The sequence below is a fragment of the Salvelinus fontinalis genome, chromosome 6 (assembly GCF_029448725.1).
Source record: "Salvelinus fontinalis isolate EN_2023a chromosome 6, ASM2944872v1, whole genome shotgun sequence".
NCBI classification, from domain to species: Eukaryota; Metazoa; Chordata; class Actinopteri; order Salmoniformes; family Salmonidae; genus Salvelinus; species Salvelinus fontinalis.
This window is the reverse complement of record NC_074670.1, coordinates 28,914,094-28,931,863: the sequence shown is the minus strand read 5'-3', so window position 1 is coordinate 28,931,863 and position 17,770 is coordinate 28,914,094. Positions and strand designations below refer to the sequence as shown.

Sequence of the window (17,770 nt, the reverse complement as noted above, 5' to 3'; positions counted from 1 at the left end):
GTCTCGTCAAATTAGTTTAGGGACAAGTAGACTTTGTTTATTAATAATTTTTCACAACCGTAAGAAGCAAAATGTTATCGTGAAAAAACATTTGAAGACCTAGTGTACACCTGAACGTTGATTGGATCGTAACTGAAACCTCTCCGGCAGGTAACGCAACCAAACGAACCGTGGTAAAAGTAGAAGATAACATTTAGCTTAGGCTGCTGGTGAATTTCCATGGTGGTTTTTGAAATATGTTCTTCTTACCTTGAAAAGTCAGCAACGTGACCACGCTGAACAGTCCGATGATTTTTGTGAAGTCATGCCTATTCCGAGCGTCCTCTCTCGACATGCTGTCTGTGCTGATTAAACTTAATCTAATATCGTTGGTAAAACAAAATCTCTATCCGTGTCTTTTCCCGGTTTGAACTTAATCCTGAACTAATCAGAAGTCAATAATTCAAACCGTCAGTTTTCAAACGTCCTTCACTGGCTGCGCTTCTGTCGGAGCCTGTTAAAATTAATAAAAATCCTATCCAATTGGTCCAAGCGATGCGGACAAGAAACTCACAAATGTATATTGCTCTGGTAGCTAAAAAGGTGGATTGGACTGCGTGCGCTCTACCAACTATTTCCACACTGCGGAGAGATCGCTATTGTGTGACTGATTGTGATGTCATAGACTATCCCTAGGCAACGTCACAGTTCCTTGAAATCAAACGATATGTGACGAAGTTTGGAAACTCCCTAAAGTATGACAATCTTTAGGAATTATTATTTTTAAAAGATTGTGTTATCCAAAACGGAAACCTTGTTGATTTCCAGCACTGACTGGACAACACAGTTAATAGGGCGCACACCTACATTTGTTGAGCCTCAAGGCGAGCACATTACTCGAGCTGTCTTGCCTGTATTTTACAAAAAATTAACTAGACAAATTCGTCAATGTACCCTCCAGTTTTCTACAGTATTTTTATTGGAAATTTAAAAAATCAGATGGAGGATGCTACAAACTTCAAGTTTTGATTTAGAACAAAAATAATCTACCCGTAATGTGTTGGATAATTTATGGGAAAGTACACCCTCTCCAATATTTTACATTGATTAGGTCAATTGTAATACATGTACCATTCAATTACCTAATTCTAGGCACATTAGCCCAGCAGTGGTGGATATGAGGCAAAGGGATGATTATTGCGCCCTCTGCTGTTTGGCTCTAACGTCACACAATCATGACACAGCCTACTAAAGTTTCACAATAAAATAAACATTGGAACAAACGTTACAATCCAATAACCACTAACATTGGTGTCACAATCAACATATTTGACGCAGATGTCACAGTCAAATAACCACTAACGAAGACCAGAGATCACAATGAGATCACAATCAAATGACCACCCTCAGGTGTGATTCTAAAGACCTTGATTAGCTCAATCAGGTGTGTTAAAACAGGGCTGGAACTAAAGCTTGCAGACCCAGATCAGATCTCAGGGTTAGTCACCCCTGCACCCACTAATCAAAAAACAACATTTTCTTATTGTCCACCAAAGTAACATAGGAAAGCCATATTATCCTGCAGCTTTAAGGCTAATCTGTACGTCCATGTGTTTTACAGGCGTGCAGAGGACATTGATTCATTGTTATTGTCCTTATTGTCATTGTCCTTCTCATCCCATATTTCACTCTTTGCCCCTAACCTCTCATTGCTCATTTCCTCTCCTCTCCTCTGTCAGTCCACAATTGTCACCTCTAAATTCTCCCAATCTCTTTTCACGTTCAATACTCTGAGCCCTTCTCCTAGCCATGTAGGGAACTAATTTTTCCCCTCCCCTCATCCCTCACTCCTCTGGCCAATGTTACATCTGGATTTGGTCACTCTTCCCTCTCCTCGTAGTGTCCCTCACTTTCTTTGTCCCGGCCTTGTCTTTCACTCCTCTCTCTTCTTTTTCCTCTCCACTCCCGTCACCCTGTCCTGGGGTTGCCTGTGGGTCTGTGACTAGGATAGTGGAGTTCATAGTTGTCGGGTATTAGCTCATTGACAGCACTCATTAAACTGAGCCAGGGCTTAGAGTGATTATTTATCCATGAGGGGGGGATCAGTACTACCATGCTCTCTCTCTCTCTCAATTCAATTCAAGGGCTTTATTGGCATGGGAAACATATGTTAACATTGTCAAAGCAAGTGAAGTAGATAATAAAAAATAAAAATGAACAGTAACATTACACTCACAGAAGTTCCAAAATTATAAAGACATTTCAAAATCTATCTATCTATCTATTCAATTCAATTCAAGGGGCTTTATTGGCATGGGAAACATGTGTTAACATTGCCAAAGCAAGTGAGGTAGATAATATACAAAAGTGAAATAAACAATAAAAATTAACAGTAAACATTAAACTCACAGAAGTCTCAAAACAATAAAGACATTACAAATGTCATGTTTAGTATATATACAGTGTTGTAACAATGTACAAATGGTTAAAGTACACAAGGGAAAATAAATAAGCATAAATATGGGTTGTATTTACAATGGGGTTTGTTCTTCACTGGTTGCCTTTTTCATGTGGCAACAGGTCACAAATCTTGCTGCTGTGATGGCACGCTGTGGAATTTCACCCAGTAGATTTTATCAAAATTGGGGTTGTTTTTGAATTCTTTGTGGATCTGTGTAATCTGAGGGAAATATGTGTCTCTAATATGGTCATACATTGGGCAGGAGGTTAGGAAGTGCAGCTCAGTTTCCACCTCATTTTGTGGGCAGTGTGCACATAGCCTGTCTTATCTTGAGAGCCATGTCTGCCTACGGCGGCCTTTCTCAATAGCAAGGCTATGCTCACTGAGTCTGTACATAGTCAAAGCTTTCCTTAAGTTTGTGTCAGTCACAGTGGTTAGGTATTCTCCCACTGTTTACTCTCTGTTTAGGGCCAAATAGCATTCTAGTTTGCTCTGTTTTTTTGTTAATTCTTTCCAATGTGTCAAGTAATTATCTTTTTGTTTTCTCATGATTTGCTTGAGTCTAATTGTGCTGCTGTCCTGGGGCTCTTTGGTGTGTGTTTGTGTTTGTGAACAGAGCCCCAGGACCAGCTTGCTTAGGGGACTCTTCTCCAGGTTCATCTCTTTGTAGGTGATGGCTTTGTTATGGAAGGTTTGGGAATCGCTTCCTTTTAGGTGGTTGTAGAATTTAACGGCTCTTTTCTGGATTTTGATCATTAGTAGGTATCGGCCTAATTCTGCTCTGCGTGCATTATTTGGTGTTCTACGTTGTACACAGAGGATATTTTTGCAGAATTCTGCATGCAGAGTCTCAATTTGGTATTTGTCCCATTTTGTGAAATCTTGGTTGGAGAGCGGACCCCAGACCTCACAACCATAAAGGGCAATGGGTTCTATGACTGATTCAAGTATTTTTAGCCAGATCCTAATTGGTATGTTGAATTTTATGTTCCTTTTGATGGCATAGAATGCCCTTCTTGCCTTGTCTCTCAGATCGTTCACAGCTTTGTGGAAGTTACCTGTGGCGCTGATGTTTAGGCCAAGGTATGTATCGTTTTTTGTGTGCTCTAGGGCAATGGTGTCTAGATGGAATTTGTATTTGTGGTCCTGGCGACTGGACCTTTTTTGGAACACCATTACTTACTGAGTGTAACGATTCTCGTCTGGTGAAGGAGAAGAGGACCAAAGTGCAGCGTGGTAAGTGTTCGTCATAATTTAATTGAAAACTGAACACTACACAAAATAACAACGAGGAGAAAACGAAACAGTTCTGCAAGGTGAACAGACACTACACAGAAAATAAACACCCACAACCAAAATGGGGAAAACAGGCTACCTAAGTATGATTCTCAATCAGAGACAACGATCGACAGCTGCCTCTGATTGAGAACCATACCAGGCCAAACACAGAAATATAACAACATAGAAAAAAGAACATAGACTACCCACCCCAACTCACGCCCTCACGCCCTGACAGCAGATGGATAGATATCTATCTATCTATGTATCTATCTATCTATCTGTATCTCTGGTTTCTCTCACTCACCCAGTCACCACTTCTCTTTCTGATGCTACTTTCTCTTTTTTCCTGTATTTTCCAATTTCTCACACTGCCATACATCTCTCTCTTTTCCTCATTTATCTACCCCCTCTTTCTCTCCATTGTCCCGTCTTTCTCTTTCTCCCACACCCTTCCCCTCTTCCCTCTCTCCCATGTCTCTCTCTTTCTCTCTCTCCCCTCTCTCTCCCCTCCTCTCCCCTCTCTCCCCGTCAGCTCAGTGGTAATTAGGAGTGTATCTGGTAATGGAGTAATGGAGCTCAGAGGAGCTGATAGCACCGTTAGCTTAATTAAACACATTTATGGGATGTAAAGACATTTAGCCCAGGGGTTTCACTGCTCCCACTATAACCCAAACTCTTTATCTCTCTAACTTCCTCGTTACCTCTCTCTGTCTTTCTCACTCACTTTCATTCTGTCCATCTCTTCCTCTCGGTCTCTCCCCCTTTATTGGTATTTTTCCCTTTCGCACTGTGACATATACTGTCCGTGTTTGTTCCTTTTGTCGTTCGCCAACCCCAGGTTTGAGGTCATCGTATGGATTTTAACCCAAGTGAAGTTCTTCCCTCTCTGTTCAAGAACATACACAGTACAGTGACTGAGCTGCAGCATGAGTTTACATCATCATGTAGCCTGGTGTGTGTGTGTGTGTGTGTGTGTGTGTGTGTGTGTGTGTGTGTGTGTGTGTGTGTGTGTGTGTGTGTGTGTGTGTGTGTGCGTGTGCGTGTGCGTGTGCGTGTGTGTGAGCGTGTTGCCTGTTTGTGTTTGTGTTTCTGTGCTCGCCTTTTTCCCCTGTGCCAGTCCTATAAGTGTTTATCAGTCACCAACAGACTACCAGTCAGTGGACACAGTGACACTCTCTTCCGGAACACTATCAAGGTTTTGGACGAGTCGTATCCTGTTCAAACCAAAGACACAGTTTGGCCCCAAATTGCACCATATCCCCTATATAGTGCACTACTTTTGACCAGTCCTATTGGCCCTGGTCAAAAGTAGTGCATTAAATAGGGTATAGGATGCCAACCACATTCCCTGTTAATGACAATTATAGAATACAGAAATGTTGCTAGTAAACTGGAGATGAGAAGGGTGCTGTTGTTTGTAGTGGTGGTGGGTGCTAGTGGAGAGTATGTTTGGGTCTGTGTGTGAGTTGACTTTATACCTGCTCGGCTGCCTCCTCTTGGACCATGGAGTTTAGCTGTCTCCTCTTTGTTCTTATTTCTTCTTCGGTGGTGCTCATCACTCAATCTGACATGACCACTAAAGGTATGGTGAAATTTGAACCATTGATAGATGACATCGAACAAATTGCCTTCACTTGCAAGTATTCTCCCATACAACTGTTGTGACTGGGTTACTCACTCGTTTTGAAGCTGAAAACGAATGTGAGATTCTTCTGTCGGTGTTCAGTGGATCTTTTATAAGAAAGTATATGGAAAACATAACATTCAAAATAATCAAAGTAGTCTTTTATAGCCTTTTTTTATAGCCTCATAGCCTGGTTCCTCTCTAGGTTTCTTCCTAAGTTCTGGCCTTTCTAGGAAGTTTTTCCTAGCCACTGTGCGTCTACACCTGCATTGCTTTCTGTTTGGGCTTTTAGGCTGGGTTTCTGTACAGCACTTTGAGATATCAGCTGATGTAAGAAGGGCTCTATAAATACATTTGATATTTCATGAATAAGGTAGTGTTTCAGTAGAGGTTTACAAATATTCCTGTCGTTTGAAGGTCAAACCAGGGATACACATCTCTAATCTGTCCAGTCTGGCTGGCTCAACTCTCCTTGGTGTTTAATTGGTCCATTAATGCCATTGATTGAGCTTAAAGAGTCCACAACACACTGGTTCTTCCTGATCTAAATCAGTTACTGATTAAAAAGGAAGGATAAAAACCTGGGTTGCGTTCCAACTGGCTCTCTATTACCTATATAGTGCACTACTTTGGACCAGGGCTCTAAGAAATAGGGTGCCATTTGAGAGTCCTCTAGAAGCAGAGCTGAGCGTCTCTGGGTTAAGTCTGAGTGTTGATTGTGGCTCCAGCACTAGTCACCTCTTATCTCCTCAGGTCGATTCTATCAGTAGTGAGGCCAGAGCCTGATCCAACTGCAACCCCTTCTACTAGCACCTTTTAGTTTTTACAGAACACATAGAGCTGGATAGGTGTGAGCAGCCATGGCAGAAGTTTCCCTGTAAGCCCATTGGAAGGTTAGACCTATCACTATTTCACTCACTTGTTTTTTTGTGTGTTTTTTGGCATCATCAGACCCTGACTGGAGTGATGTCGTTGTGACAATGGTTGGCAGGGAAGTTACCTTACCCTGTGTTGATTGGCCTCTCACGGGTTCTGTGAGCATTAATTGGAAGATGAAGTCTGAAAACCACTGGAAACTGGTCCTCTCGGCCAATGAGAGGCAGCAGTTCTCGGGCGCAGCCTCAAAGGCTTCCATGCGATTGGTTGACTCAAACTTTCAGGAAACTGGGGACTTTTCTCTGCTGTTCGTCCCCAAAATGGAGGACATGGGTCGCTACTCCTGTCTGATTATACAGCAACAGAAGAAACTGAGAGAGAAGATCATACTATTAGCCGTCCTCACAGGTATAGAACTGTGGTCCTACACACAAAACTACCGTTACAGGCTACCGTTACCGTATGTCCATATACATGTAATATACAGTTGTGATGGTATTGATACAAATATTATGTATAAATAATTCCCCATGCCCACTTTATTTGACACAATCAGGTCAGACTGTAGTAGCAATATCCCACATGTTTTTTATCTCTTCTATTGTTTCTCCTATTTCCTACCCCCTACATCGGTCCCAGTCTCTATCTTTCCTTCAGCCACTCTCCCTCAGTACAGCACACTGCGTCTGATGGCAGAAGTGTCCCCCGCCTTCACCGTTTCTGAGGTAACCTGGCTGTCCCCTGGCGGGACGCCCCTACGATTGGCAAGGAGGTCAGGGGGGGGGGGTTGCCAAGCTGCCCCAGATACGCCCCACTGACCGGGGGGTATACATCTGCCAGGTGTACCCAAGGGGTAACAGCAGCACCCCTATGTTCCCCTTCACTGTGGACCTCCGCGTGGATGGTGAGATATGACGGGGGGGTGGAGAGAGGGAGGAAAGGGTGTAGTGCCATAATTGGATCGGCATTGTATTGGCATTGTTATATAATTGACTAGTGTTTATATGTGCTCCCACTATATCCACTGCTCCCACACTAACCCAAATATTTTGTTTCTGTCCCTTTATTACTCTCACTCCCTTGTTCCCTCTCTGTCATTCTTCCTCTCTCTCCCTCTCCCTCTCTCTCTCTCTCTCTTTCTAGGTATGAATGTGGCCTCGTTCACCAATATAAGCCATAGTGAGTGACGTCACCGTGTACAGTAGACTCTAGTCTAGCTAAAACACAGAGTCAGCAACCTTTGGATCAAGCAACACAATACAAACTGACCTTACTGAGGGACCAGCTATCTCTCAGAAACATAACGACATAATCCCTGTTGCTGCTGTGCACCTCTCTCTATCTCTCTTTCTTTTCCTCTGTCTGTTCTGTTCCTCTCTCCACTGCCACTTCTGTCACTCATCCTCCTCTCTATATCTCTCAACCCCACCATCTTCCCTACATATTTCTCTCACTGTTCCCCCACCACTCTCTCGCTTTCTTCCTATGTCTCATGTTCTCTCTCTCACTTACATACCTCTCATTCTCTTCCTCTCCCCCATTCCCCCCTTTCTCTCTCTCCCTCCCCTCCCTCTCCTCTCCCCCTCCCTAGGTAGTCAGATCTTTATGGCCAGTCTCACCCAGACCCCTCTCACCCTCGCCTGCCCTCCGAAGCAGGGTGACTATGTCCTGCTCTATTGGAAGCCACCAGACAGCAGAAACATCAACACCACAACCCTGGTCTACGGGTACGACCGCTGGAGGGACCGCACAGAGCAAAGCAAGGTACACCCAGAAGAGGATGTGTGTGTATGTGTTCATGCTTGCGTGCGTATGAACTGAGTTCCTCTACAGGTTTCTTCCTTCAATGGGGTTTTCCTAGCTACTGTGCTTCTGTTTCTGCCTGCTCCACAGGGTTCAGGCCTGGTTACTGTAAAAGTACCTTAATGACAACTGCTGATGTAAAAAGAGCCTTTATAAATGAATGTGATTGATTGAATGTGATTGAATGAATTTGATTGATCTAGACTCATGCCCAGCTGAGCCTGGATGGGCCATTGTCTTCCCCAAAAGAGGGTTTTTTCTCCTTCCTGCTGAGCCCGGGGTTGAATGATGGAGGCCTCTACATGTGTGAGGTCTTCCTCAATGACAACGTGTTCAGCCAGAGGACCCTGCTTAGCATCCTCCAAGGTACAGAGGGGAAGAGGGAGGAGAGAGGGAGGAGTGAAGAGAGAAGAGTTATGTATTTATGTCTGATATAGAGATATCGGTATGAATAAAAACAAAGACTAAAAATACTGTCCAACTCCCACACATGCAGAAACACACACACATACTCACACACTCGTCTGTCCATTTCTGCGGGCTTGGAAGGCCTTAATAATCACTGTCCCTCTGGCAGCCATTACAGCTGCCCAGACATGACCAAGCAATCTGTCACTATCACCCTGCTCCACACATCTGTCACACACAATTATACACACACACATACAGCCCCACGGACCCATATATTTTTAACCTGCCTCATTATGGGTGTAATTGTGTATGATTATACCAGCCGCTCTCCCACCAGGGCTGTGGGAGGCACACATTAAACACTGTAATCACGGACAGAGACGCGTGTGTGTCTGTAGGGCTTGATTAAACCCAGATTGATCCTCATTGGGGTTCGATGAGACATGGGGCATCAGTCACCGTCAGGCGACACATTAGAAGCAGTTCTGTGTAATGAATATATATTATTTTGGCCCATCTCTGATTCGCATTCGCCCCCCCCCCCCCCCCCCCCCCCCAACACCTTCTATCTCTCCTTGCCCCCCTTCTCTTTTTGTCCCCCGACTACCCCTTATTGGTACTTCCTTCACTCTCTCCTTATCCCTACCTCACATTGTCTTTCTCTTTCATACTCCCTTGCCTTCCACTCTCTCCCCTCTCCTTCCCCCTTTCTCACTATCCCTCCATCCCAGTGAAAGCCAGACATTCTCCATCAGCCCTGGTCCTGACATGTCAGTATACAGAGCGCTCCCAGGTAGGTAACCATCCCCTGACTGGCAACATTCATCCCTCATCTCTTCACTGTCATAGTTAGCTGATGTGTGGTGAGCTTTCAGGCACAAAATGGCTCCTTGAGCACCTGGGCTGAGTTCATTAGGCACAAAATGGAAAACTGACTGAAACAGGGAAGGACAACCTGGACTTTTCCAATTAGAAACACACATTTAATTTTTTCTGTTGTAAGTTTTCTATTGCGTAGTCCCCTAATGAACACGGCCCTGGTGGATAAAGAACACGCTGTATAAACCCAATCCATCATCCTCCATCCACCAGGTGAAGCGGGTGGTGTGGAGCCACCAGAACCAGAGTCGCACGCTGAAGTGGAGCTCCTCTGGCCCGGGTCACCTCAGCACCGTGGTCCCCCTGTCCTCCACCCAGGACACGGCTGGGAACTACACCTGCACCATGCTACTGCGGAACGGACAGGCGGTCAAGGCTGTTTACACCGTCAAACTGCCCCCGAAAGGTGGAGAGAACCAAACGGTCCAACTTGGGTCTTTAGATATAGATCTAAGATCAGCTTACCCTCTCCTAATGCTAACCATAATCAGTAATGCTAAAAATGCTCAACTTTTCTCAGGTCAGTGTCAACTAACTGTACCTAGCAGGACTAACAGTAGATATATAGGCCTACATGTTTGTCCAAATAGGTCCCTTTACAATGCTTCCTTTCCTTCTTGCTATCATCTTATCCTTTCTTCCTCACACCTACCCAGTCAGTTCCAGGGGCGGTCCGGGCCAATGTGTTAGAAATGTCAGGACCGATTTCTGGACCCAGTCCGCCCCTGGTCAGTTCCCATCAGTGATACTCATCAGTTATTAACAGAAGGGGGAAATATATTTAAACCACTCAGATGGAACCATTCAAACAGAGAAGTTGTAAAACCAGGAAGTTATGTAACTCATCTGTTTGTGTGTTGCCATTTGAGAGCTTTAAATATACTCTGCTCTTTAACACCATTATAGCCAACACCACTGTAATCATTATGAACAAATAGGCACTCATCCAAGTTCATGTTTACTGAACATGAACCTCCTCTATCAGTGGCCCCCAACACACGGACAAACATACCTGATTCAACTCTTTGAGGGCCTTATGATTAGTTGCCAGGTTGAATCAGGTGTGATTGTCTGCGGCTACAAATAAAAAGGTGTACTGTTGGGGGTACTAGAGGACCGGAGGTGGGAAACACTGCTCTAGATCAGTGGTTCCCAACCTTTTTCGGTTACTGTACCACCAACTGAATTCTGCTCTGCCCGGAGTACCCCTGAAGTACCCCCTCATGTGCATTTTACCAGTAAGCCTATGGTCTTAAAAGTCTTCTCAAGTACCCCCTGTTGATAGACCAAGTACCCCCAGGGGTCCTAGTACCCCTGGTTGGGAACCACTGCTCTAAATCCTAAACACACAAGACATCCCTTCCCAATAGAGAGAAGTGAACAGCAGGCTAGCTCAGCTGCTAATCCGTTAGCTATGTAAACACACCTGCCTGTGTTTATCCCTCTCTCCTTTCGCTCAAGTCCTTCAGTGCTGGATATGTGCCCACTCCATCCTCATCTCGTTATCTCCAGGGCCCTGTTGTGAGCTAACCAATCAGCCCAGAAATTGAATAGGCAGGATGAATTCTAAATTCCAATTCTAAATTCCACATAAACTTTAAATGTTCCACGATATGGTAGTGAGAATATCAAGAATTGTACACATATAGAAGACAAAGAAAGACACTGAATTCTGCGTGAGGATGTGCTAAGTATTGACTGAAGAAAACGTCCACATGACACCCAATATGGTCCCATGTCTGATCCAGCCACACACCACAGAGCATTGCTTTGAATGGGAGTCTAATTGTCTGCTTCACCTATTCTATTCTACTCCATTCTATCCTATTCTACATCCTTAACCCATTGTTCTGTTGCTTATCACAGCCAGACAGGTTGACCTGAAGTTGCTCTACAACCACTATAAAATGCTTCACAGAGCACTGACCTTGCCTGCCTGCCTGCCTGCCTGCCTGCCTGCCAGTGTCCCTGCCTGGCTGAGTGACAGACTGTTTCTGCATTCAGCAGTGCTACACTGTTGCCTTGGCAAGATGAGGAGAAGTTAGCTAGAGCAGAAATAGACTAGAACCATGGCCACTAACCATGTATTTCTGTCTGCTACACTATACGTCTGTGTCCTAAATGGCACACTACTGTTCCTAGTCTAAATTAGTGCACTATATAGGGAATAAGGCCTCTGTCTGACTTAGAGTGTTTTGGTTTACAACAGATCTCAAAAAGAGAATACAACCCCCAACACACTGATCGGTATTTTTCAAACCATTCCTCTCTCTCTCTCTCTCTCTCTCTCTCTCTCTCTCTCTCTCTCTCTCTCACTCTCTCGCTCTCTCGCTCTCTCGCTCTCTCTCTCTCTCTCTCTCTCCACCACATACAACTTTGACAAGGATAAGAAATATGGCTTCTTTCCCAACGGAGGTAATGGGTCACTGTCATCACCACCAGACCCGCCTGGGTTCAAATAGTATTTGTTTGTCTGTCTGTCTGTGTCTTTCTCTCTCTACCTCGCTTCACACCCCCACACTTCTTCAGATGATAAGTGTAAATGGTGAGGGAGGACACCAGGACAGCTCTCTGGAATGTATTCACATTCATTGTATCTGAGGAAGCACACACAGCCACAGAATGATCTGATAGTTGAATGAATCTCCTTATGGAGATGAGCTCACTATCAATACCCCCATACATCACTGATACAGAGGAGCCATGATGATGACACACAACAAAGCAATGCTTTAACAAGAGTTATGGATATGCAAAGGGAACTGTTGCATATCCATTTAGAATGAGCTCTTGTTTGTGAGGGCTGATTGAACGTTGTATTGTGGTTTGTTGTCCCATTTACTCTCTTATTGGGATGTGGGAGAGAAGAGAGGAGGAGGGAGGTAGGGAAGGGAGAGAGCGAGATGGGAAGAAAGAATAGAGGAACAGAGGGGAGCAAAGAGGGAAAGATGGATGATAGACCCACATTAAAAAAATATATAGTATACTATGGTATAAATACTGTTGTATTACTATATGTATATACTGTAGTATTCACTGTAGTGTTTTTGCAGCCTTTATTGTAGTATTCACTGTAGGGTTTTTTAAGACATGACTGTAGTATTTACAGTTTACTATAGTATAAATACTGTAGTATTACTATATTTCAAAAACTATAGTATATACTAAAGTAATTACTGTAGTGTTTTTGCAGACATTACTGTAGTATTTACTAAGTGTTTTTGTTTATTATCTTTGATTGTAATATGAATGGATAATTCAACGCTTCTGCTCTTTTCTATAACCTTTAGGGAACACAATATATAGTCTATACTTGGCATGTAGGTTTCGAATACTGTAGTATTACCATAGTAAAAAGAACGGTAGTGTTTTTGTGGATAAAATTGTAGGATTCTACACGGTATTATATAGTAAGTACTACACCTGATCGAGTGATACTACAGTGTGTAGTATATTATTTGACAGTATACTACAGTTTACTTCAGAATGTTATACTAAGCACTACATGATTGAGTGGATACTACAGTGTGTCATATAATATTCTATAGTATACCACAAAATTCTATAGTAAGCACTACAACGTGTAGTATAGTATTCTACAGTATACTACAATATTATAATGTAAGAAATACACGATCGAGGGATACTACAGTGTGTAGTATAGTATTCTATAGTATACTACACATTTCTATAGTAGGTACTACACATGGTCAAAAGATACTACAGTGTGGAGTACAGTATACTACAATATTCTATAGTAAGAAGACACGGTCGAGGGATACTACCGTGTGTAGCATAGTATTCTACAGTATACTACAAAATTCTATAGAAAGCACTACAGCGTGTAGTATAGTATTCTACAGTATACTACAATATTATAATGTAAGAAATACACATTCAAGGGATACAACAGTGTGTAGTATAGTATTATATAGTATACTGCAAATTTATATTGTAAGTACTACACATGATCAATGGATACTACAGTGTGGAGTATAGTATTCTACAGTATACTACAAAATTCTATAGTAAGAAGTACACGATCGAGGGATACTACAGTGTGGAGTATAGTATTCTTCAGTGTATTACATTTTACTACAGCATTCTATAGTAAGGACAATAGTATTTTATAGTAAACTGTAGTAGTCTGTCATGTGGGGAAGTGTGTAGGGAAAGGAAATTAGAGGAGAGCAGAGAGGAAGGAAGGGAGGCAAGGTGCACCCAGGCCATTGAGGAGTGATGGAATTTATGCCTCACCTCGCTGCACCCAATTACCATAATTCATGCAGTGTTAAAGAAGCTGGCATTGAGAACAGAGCAGGTCAACCTGGCCTGGGGGTCAACTCCCTGCCACCACACTATTCCATTAGGGACCCCAACACACACACACACACACACAAACACACACACACCAACACCACCCCCACCAATCAATTACACAGCAAGTCATGATTGATTCATTTGGAGCACCATGTATAAGTCATGACAGCAGGGCAAGGTGAAGGCCTGTAGAGGAAACTTCTACGAAACAAACTTATGGACGTTTTTTGGAATTTGTAACTTGATGATGTAGTACAAATGAAACATGCGTGCTATCAAATTTAGTTTTTTTTATCCAGAAAGACATGCAACCTCACAATAGAATCATCATAAATTAGCAATATATAAGTAACAGTAACATGTTAGTAATGGTCACATCGCTGATATACAAATTAAGAGATATATATATAAATGAAGATATACACTGGTGACATCAAAGTCTCTCTTATATTCTGGATGCTTGTGAGCAGGTAGTTGTCACTGTGGTAACTGACACCTCCCAAACAGCTCCCATGTCTCCCTGTGGCTGTTTGCATGAATGATGTCACCTCACCTCACCATGCAAACACACCAGACTACTGTAATCATATCGCGTGTGGCGCTTTGTCAGTCTACAAATGGCTAATTTGAATACCATGAGCTAATCACATGGTTATGTCATGTAATAATTCCGTGTCTCCCCTCCCAACCTTCTCTTTCATCGTTCTGTTTCATCCAGAGTACTGTATGCAGTGTGACACAGGATTTAAACTGAGTGTCTTGCCATGATAAGGAGTTAGACATATAGCAATTAGCTTCAGTGATCTTGGAGGAATTTTAACATACTCACATTGACTCACCCTCCCATCTTGTCTCTCGCTATTTCGATAGGACCTCTCTGGAGCTAAACCAGGGATCAGGCCTGCCCCCTGCTGGGAATGAGACCATACGGTTCACTAATCATTAATGTACAAGTGTTCAATTGTGTTCAAGTGTTCATACAACCCTCATTAACTTATTTTCTTTCTCTCCTCTTCTCTCAGACAACACAGAGAGCACTACTTCGATCTCTCCTCCTCACCCAGAGAGCAACAATGCCTCGATGCTTCCCTCCCTCCTCTCTGCTTTATTACTCCTGGTGCCCCTGGTTGCCGCGGTTGCTGGTGTGTTGCTATGGAGACAGAAAGACATTTCTCGCCGCGGTGAGTCTTCCGGCGTTTTCTTTTTCGACATCCCTACCTTCTTGTGTTCTCTCCATCTCTGGACTTATCAACTCCAGTGAGTGATCTGGGGCATGACATATTATGAGGTCGATGCAATGAATCTGGAAGTCTGCCTCTCACTGTGTGTGTGTGTGTGTGTGTGTGTGTGTGTGTGTGTGTGTGTGTGTGTGTGTGTGTGTGTGTGTGTGTGTGTGTGTGTGTGCGTGTGCGTGTGCGTGTGTCTGTTTCTCCACAGGTATTGAACAGTCTCTCTCCCACTACTCCGGGGAAGTGGAGAATATCTATGAGAGTCCTGAGGATGTCAGACAGGTGATGGATTCATGCCTTCTCTGTATCTCAATACTCTGATGAATCTCTGTTCTCTTCTCCCTCTCTCTCTCTCCTCCTTCTGTCTCCCAATTTCCTGTCTCTGGCCCTCTGTTTCTGTCTCTCTTCTTCTATCTTCGTTTTCCTTTGTTTTCACGCTTCTTCTTCTTTACCCCTCATCTAACTCCCTGCCTCTGCCTTTCTCTATGTTTCTCTACCCCTTTCTCTATTCCTTTCTCTCTCTCTCTGTCTCTCTCTCTCTCTCTGTCTGTCTGTCTGTGCGGTTATTGAACACTGTTTTCTCTCCTCTCTCCCTATAGACTTCTCCCCAGGGTTCAGTGTACATGGTGAGTTATTGTGTTCTGTTCTCAGCATCACAGACACAGACGCGTTCCCCTGAGTCTGTGTGTGTGTGGGGAGGTTAGCTTGTAGTGGCCTCCCTTGCTAGTCTGTCCTCAGTGTGTGTGTGTATTTCTCCCTCTTCTGTCAGCAGATATGACCCCCCCCCCCCCCTCCCCCTCCCCATCAGTCCTGTGGTTTAGAAAAACCTGTCAGTTCTTAACTGTCAGCCTTACATAAGTGATATTAACAAATCAATCGCATCACACCCAGGAGGATGCCTTTAAATGTGCTCTCCTCTCCCTCCCTCTTGTCTCTCTCTACCTTCCAACCCTTCATCCCCTTCTCCCCCTCTCTCTTCTCTCTCATTCTACAATGCCTCTATGTCTTTCTCTTCTTCTCCTCCCCTCCTATCTCTTGCTGTACTATGCCCTCCCTCCCTCCCTCCACTTCTCTCTCTCTCTCCTCTTCTTCTCCTCTTCTTCTCAGGACCTGAAGCCCAGAGTGGAGGATGATGTCTATGAGGAATTGGATCGGTAAGAATTAAATAGCCCTGGGTATGGTGTGGTGTGTGTGTGTGTGTGCGTTTCTGTCACAATTTCCCATCTGCCCTTCACAGGTCCTTTCACCCCCATCAACTCTGAACATCACTATGACACTGTCAACCTGGCGCTGCACGTCGGTAACATAATGTCACATAATGCACTGACAGTGAAGGGTGTGTGTGTGGTTTTGGGTGCGACATGCAGCACGTCATGCATGGGTGTATACGTTTGTGTGTGTGTACCTGTATGTGTCTGTGTGGTTTAAGAGTGTGTTCTCCTTTCAGATACAAATCATGCAGCCTTCTGGAGACCTCCACATCTCAGGAGTTATCAGCAAAAGCTTGAAGCAATATTATCTCACCTCTGTTCAGTATATGGACATTTACAGTGCCTTGACTTTTTTCACATTTTGTTGTTTTACAGCCTAAATGGATTATGTTGAGATTTTATGTCACTAGCCAACACACAATACCCGATAATGTCAAAGTGGAATTATGTTTTTTGACATTTTTACAAATTAATAAAAAATGTAAAGCTGAAATGTCTTAAGTCAATAAGTATTCAACCTCTTTCTTATGACAAGCCTAAATAAGTTCAGGAGTAAAAATTTGCTTAACAAGTCACATCATAAATTGCATGGACTCACTCTGTGTGCAATAATCGTGTTTAACATGATTTTTTAATTACTAACTCATCTCTGTACCCCACACATACAACTACTATATCTGTAAGGTCCCTCAGTCGAGCAATGAATTTCAAACACAGATTCAACCACAAAGACCAGGGATGTTTTCCTATGCCTCGCAAAGAAGAGCGCCTTTGCCTCGCAAAGAAGAGCAGGCATTGAATATCCATTTGAGGATGGTGAAGTTATTAATTACACTTTGGATGGTGTATCAATACACCCAGTCAGCTCAAAGATACAGGCGTCCTTCCTAACTCAGTTGCCGGAGAGGAAGGAAACCGCTCAGGGATTTCACTATGAGTCTAATGGTGACTTCAAAACAGTTAAATAGTTTAATGGCCGTGATAGGAGAAAACTGAGGACGGATCAACACCATTGAAGTTACTCCACAATACTAGCCTAAATGACAGAGTGAAAAGAAGGAAGCCTGTACAGAATAAAAATATTCCAAAACATGCATCCTGTTTGCAATAAGGCACTAAAATAAAACTGAAAAAAATGTGGCAATAGAAATGAGCTTTAAGTCCTGAATACAAAGCGCTATGTTTGGGGGAAACACAACACATCACTGTGTACCACTCTTCACGGTGAGTATGCTTGTCATCGGCAAGGACTACGGAGTAAAAAAAAAAAAAAAAAGATCTAATAGCCTCCCGAGTGGCGCAGCGGTCTAAGGCACTACATCGCAGTGCTAGAGGTGTCACTACAGATCCGGGTTGGGTCCCAGGCTGTATCGCAGCCGGCTGTGACCGGGCGACCCATGAGGCGGCGCACAATTAGCCCAGCGTCGTCCGGGTTATGGGAGGGTTTGGCCGGCCGGGATGTCCTTGTCCCATCGTGCTCTAGCGACTCCTGTGGCGTGCCGGGTGCATGCACTGTCTCCAGTTGGACGGTGTTTCCTCCAACACATTGGTGCGGCTGGCTTTCGGGTTAAGTGAGCAGTATGTCAAGTAGGAGTACGGCTTGGCAGGGTCGTGTTTCTGATGACGCATGGCTCTCGACCTTCGCCTCTCCCAATCTGTACGGGAGTTGCAGCAATGGGACAAGACTGTAACTACT

The 17,770-nt window shown here is 43.7% G+C and overlaps 1 protein-coding gene and 1 pseudogene across 2 annotated transcripts in view; one reads left to right on the top strand and one right to left on the bottom strand.

Annotated features, from left to right (window-relative positions):
• Positions 1-665, bottom strand: part of LOC129857576 (nectin-2-like) — a 76,712-nt gene extending 76,047 nt beyond the window's left edge. The window contains exon 1 of one of the 2 annotated variants that reach the window (XM_055925982.1): positions 250-665. In XM_055925982.1, coding sequence (XP_055781957.1) covers positions 250-334 — 85 coding nt within the window. In that variant the 5' untranslated portion in view covers positions 335-665. The remainder of the gene's footprint in view (positions 1-249) is intronic. The other variant, XM_055925983.1, reaches the window with a different exon arrangement.
• Positions 666-4,882: 4,217 nt separating this feature from the next.
• Positions 4,883-16,556, top strand: LOC129857575 (uncharacterized; annotated as a pseudogene).
• The last annotated feature ends 1,214 nt before the right edge of the window (positions 16,557-17,770 follow it).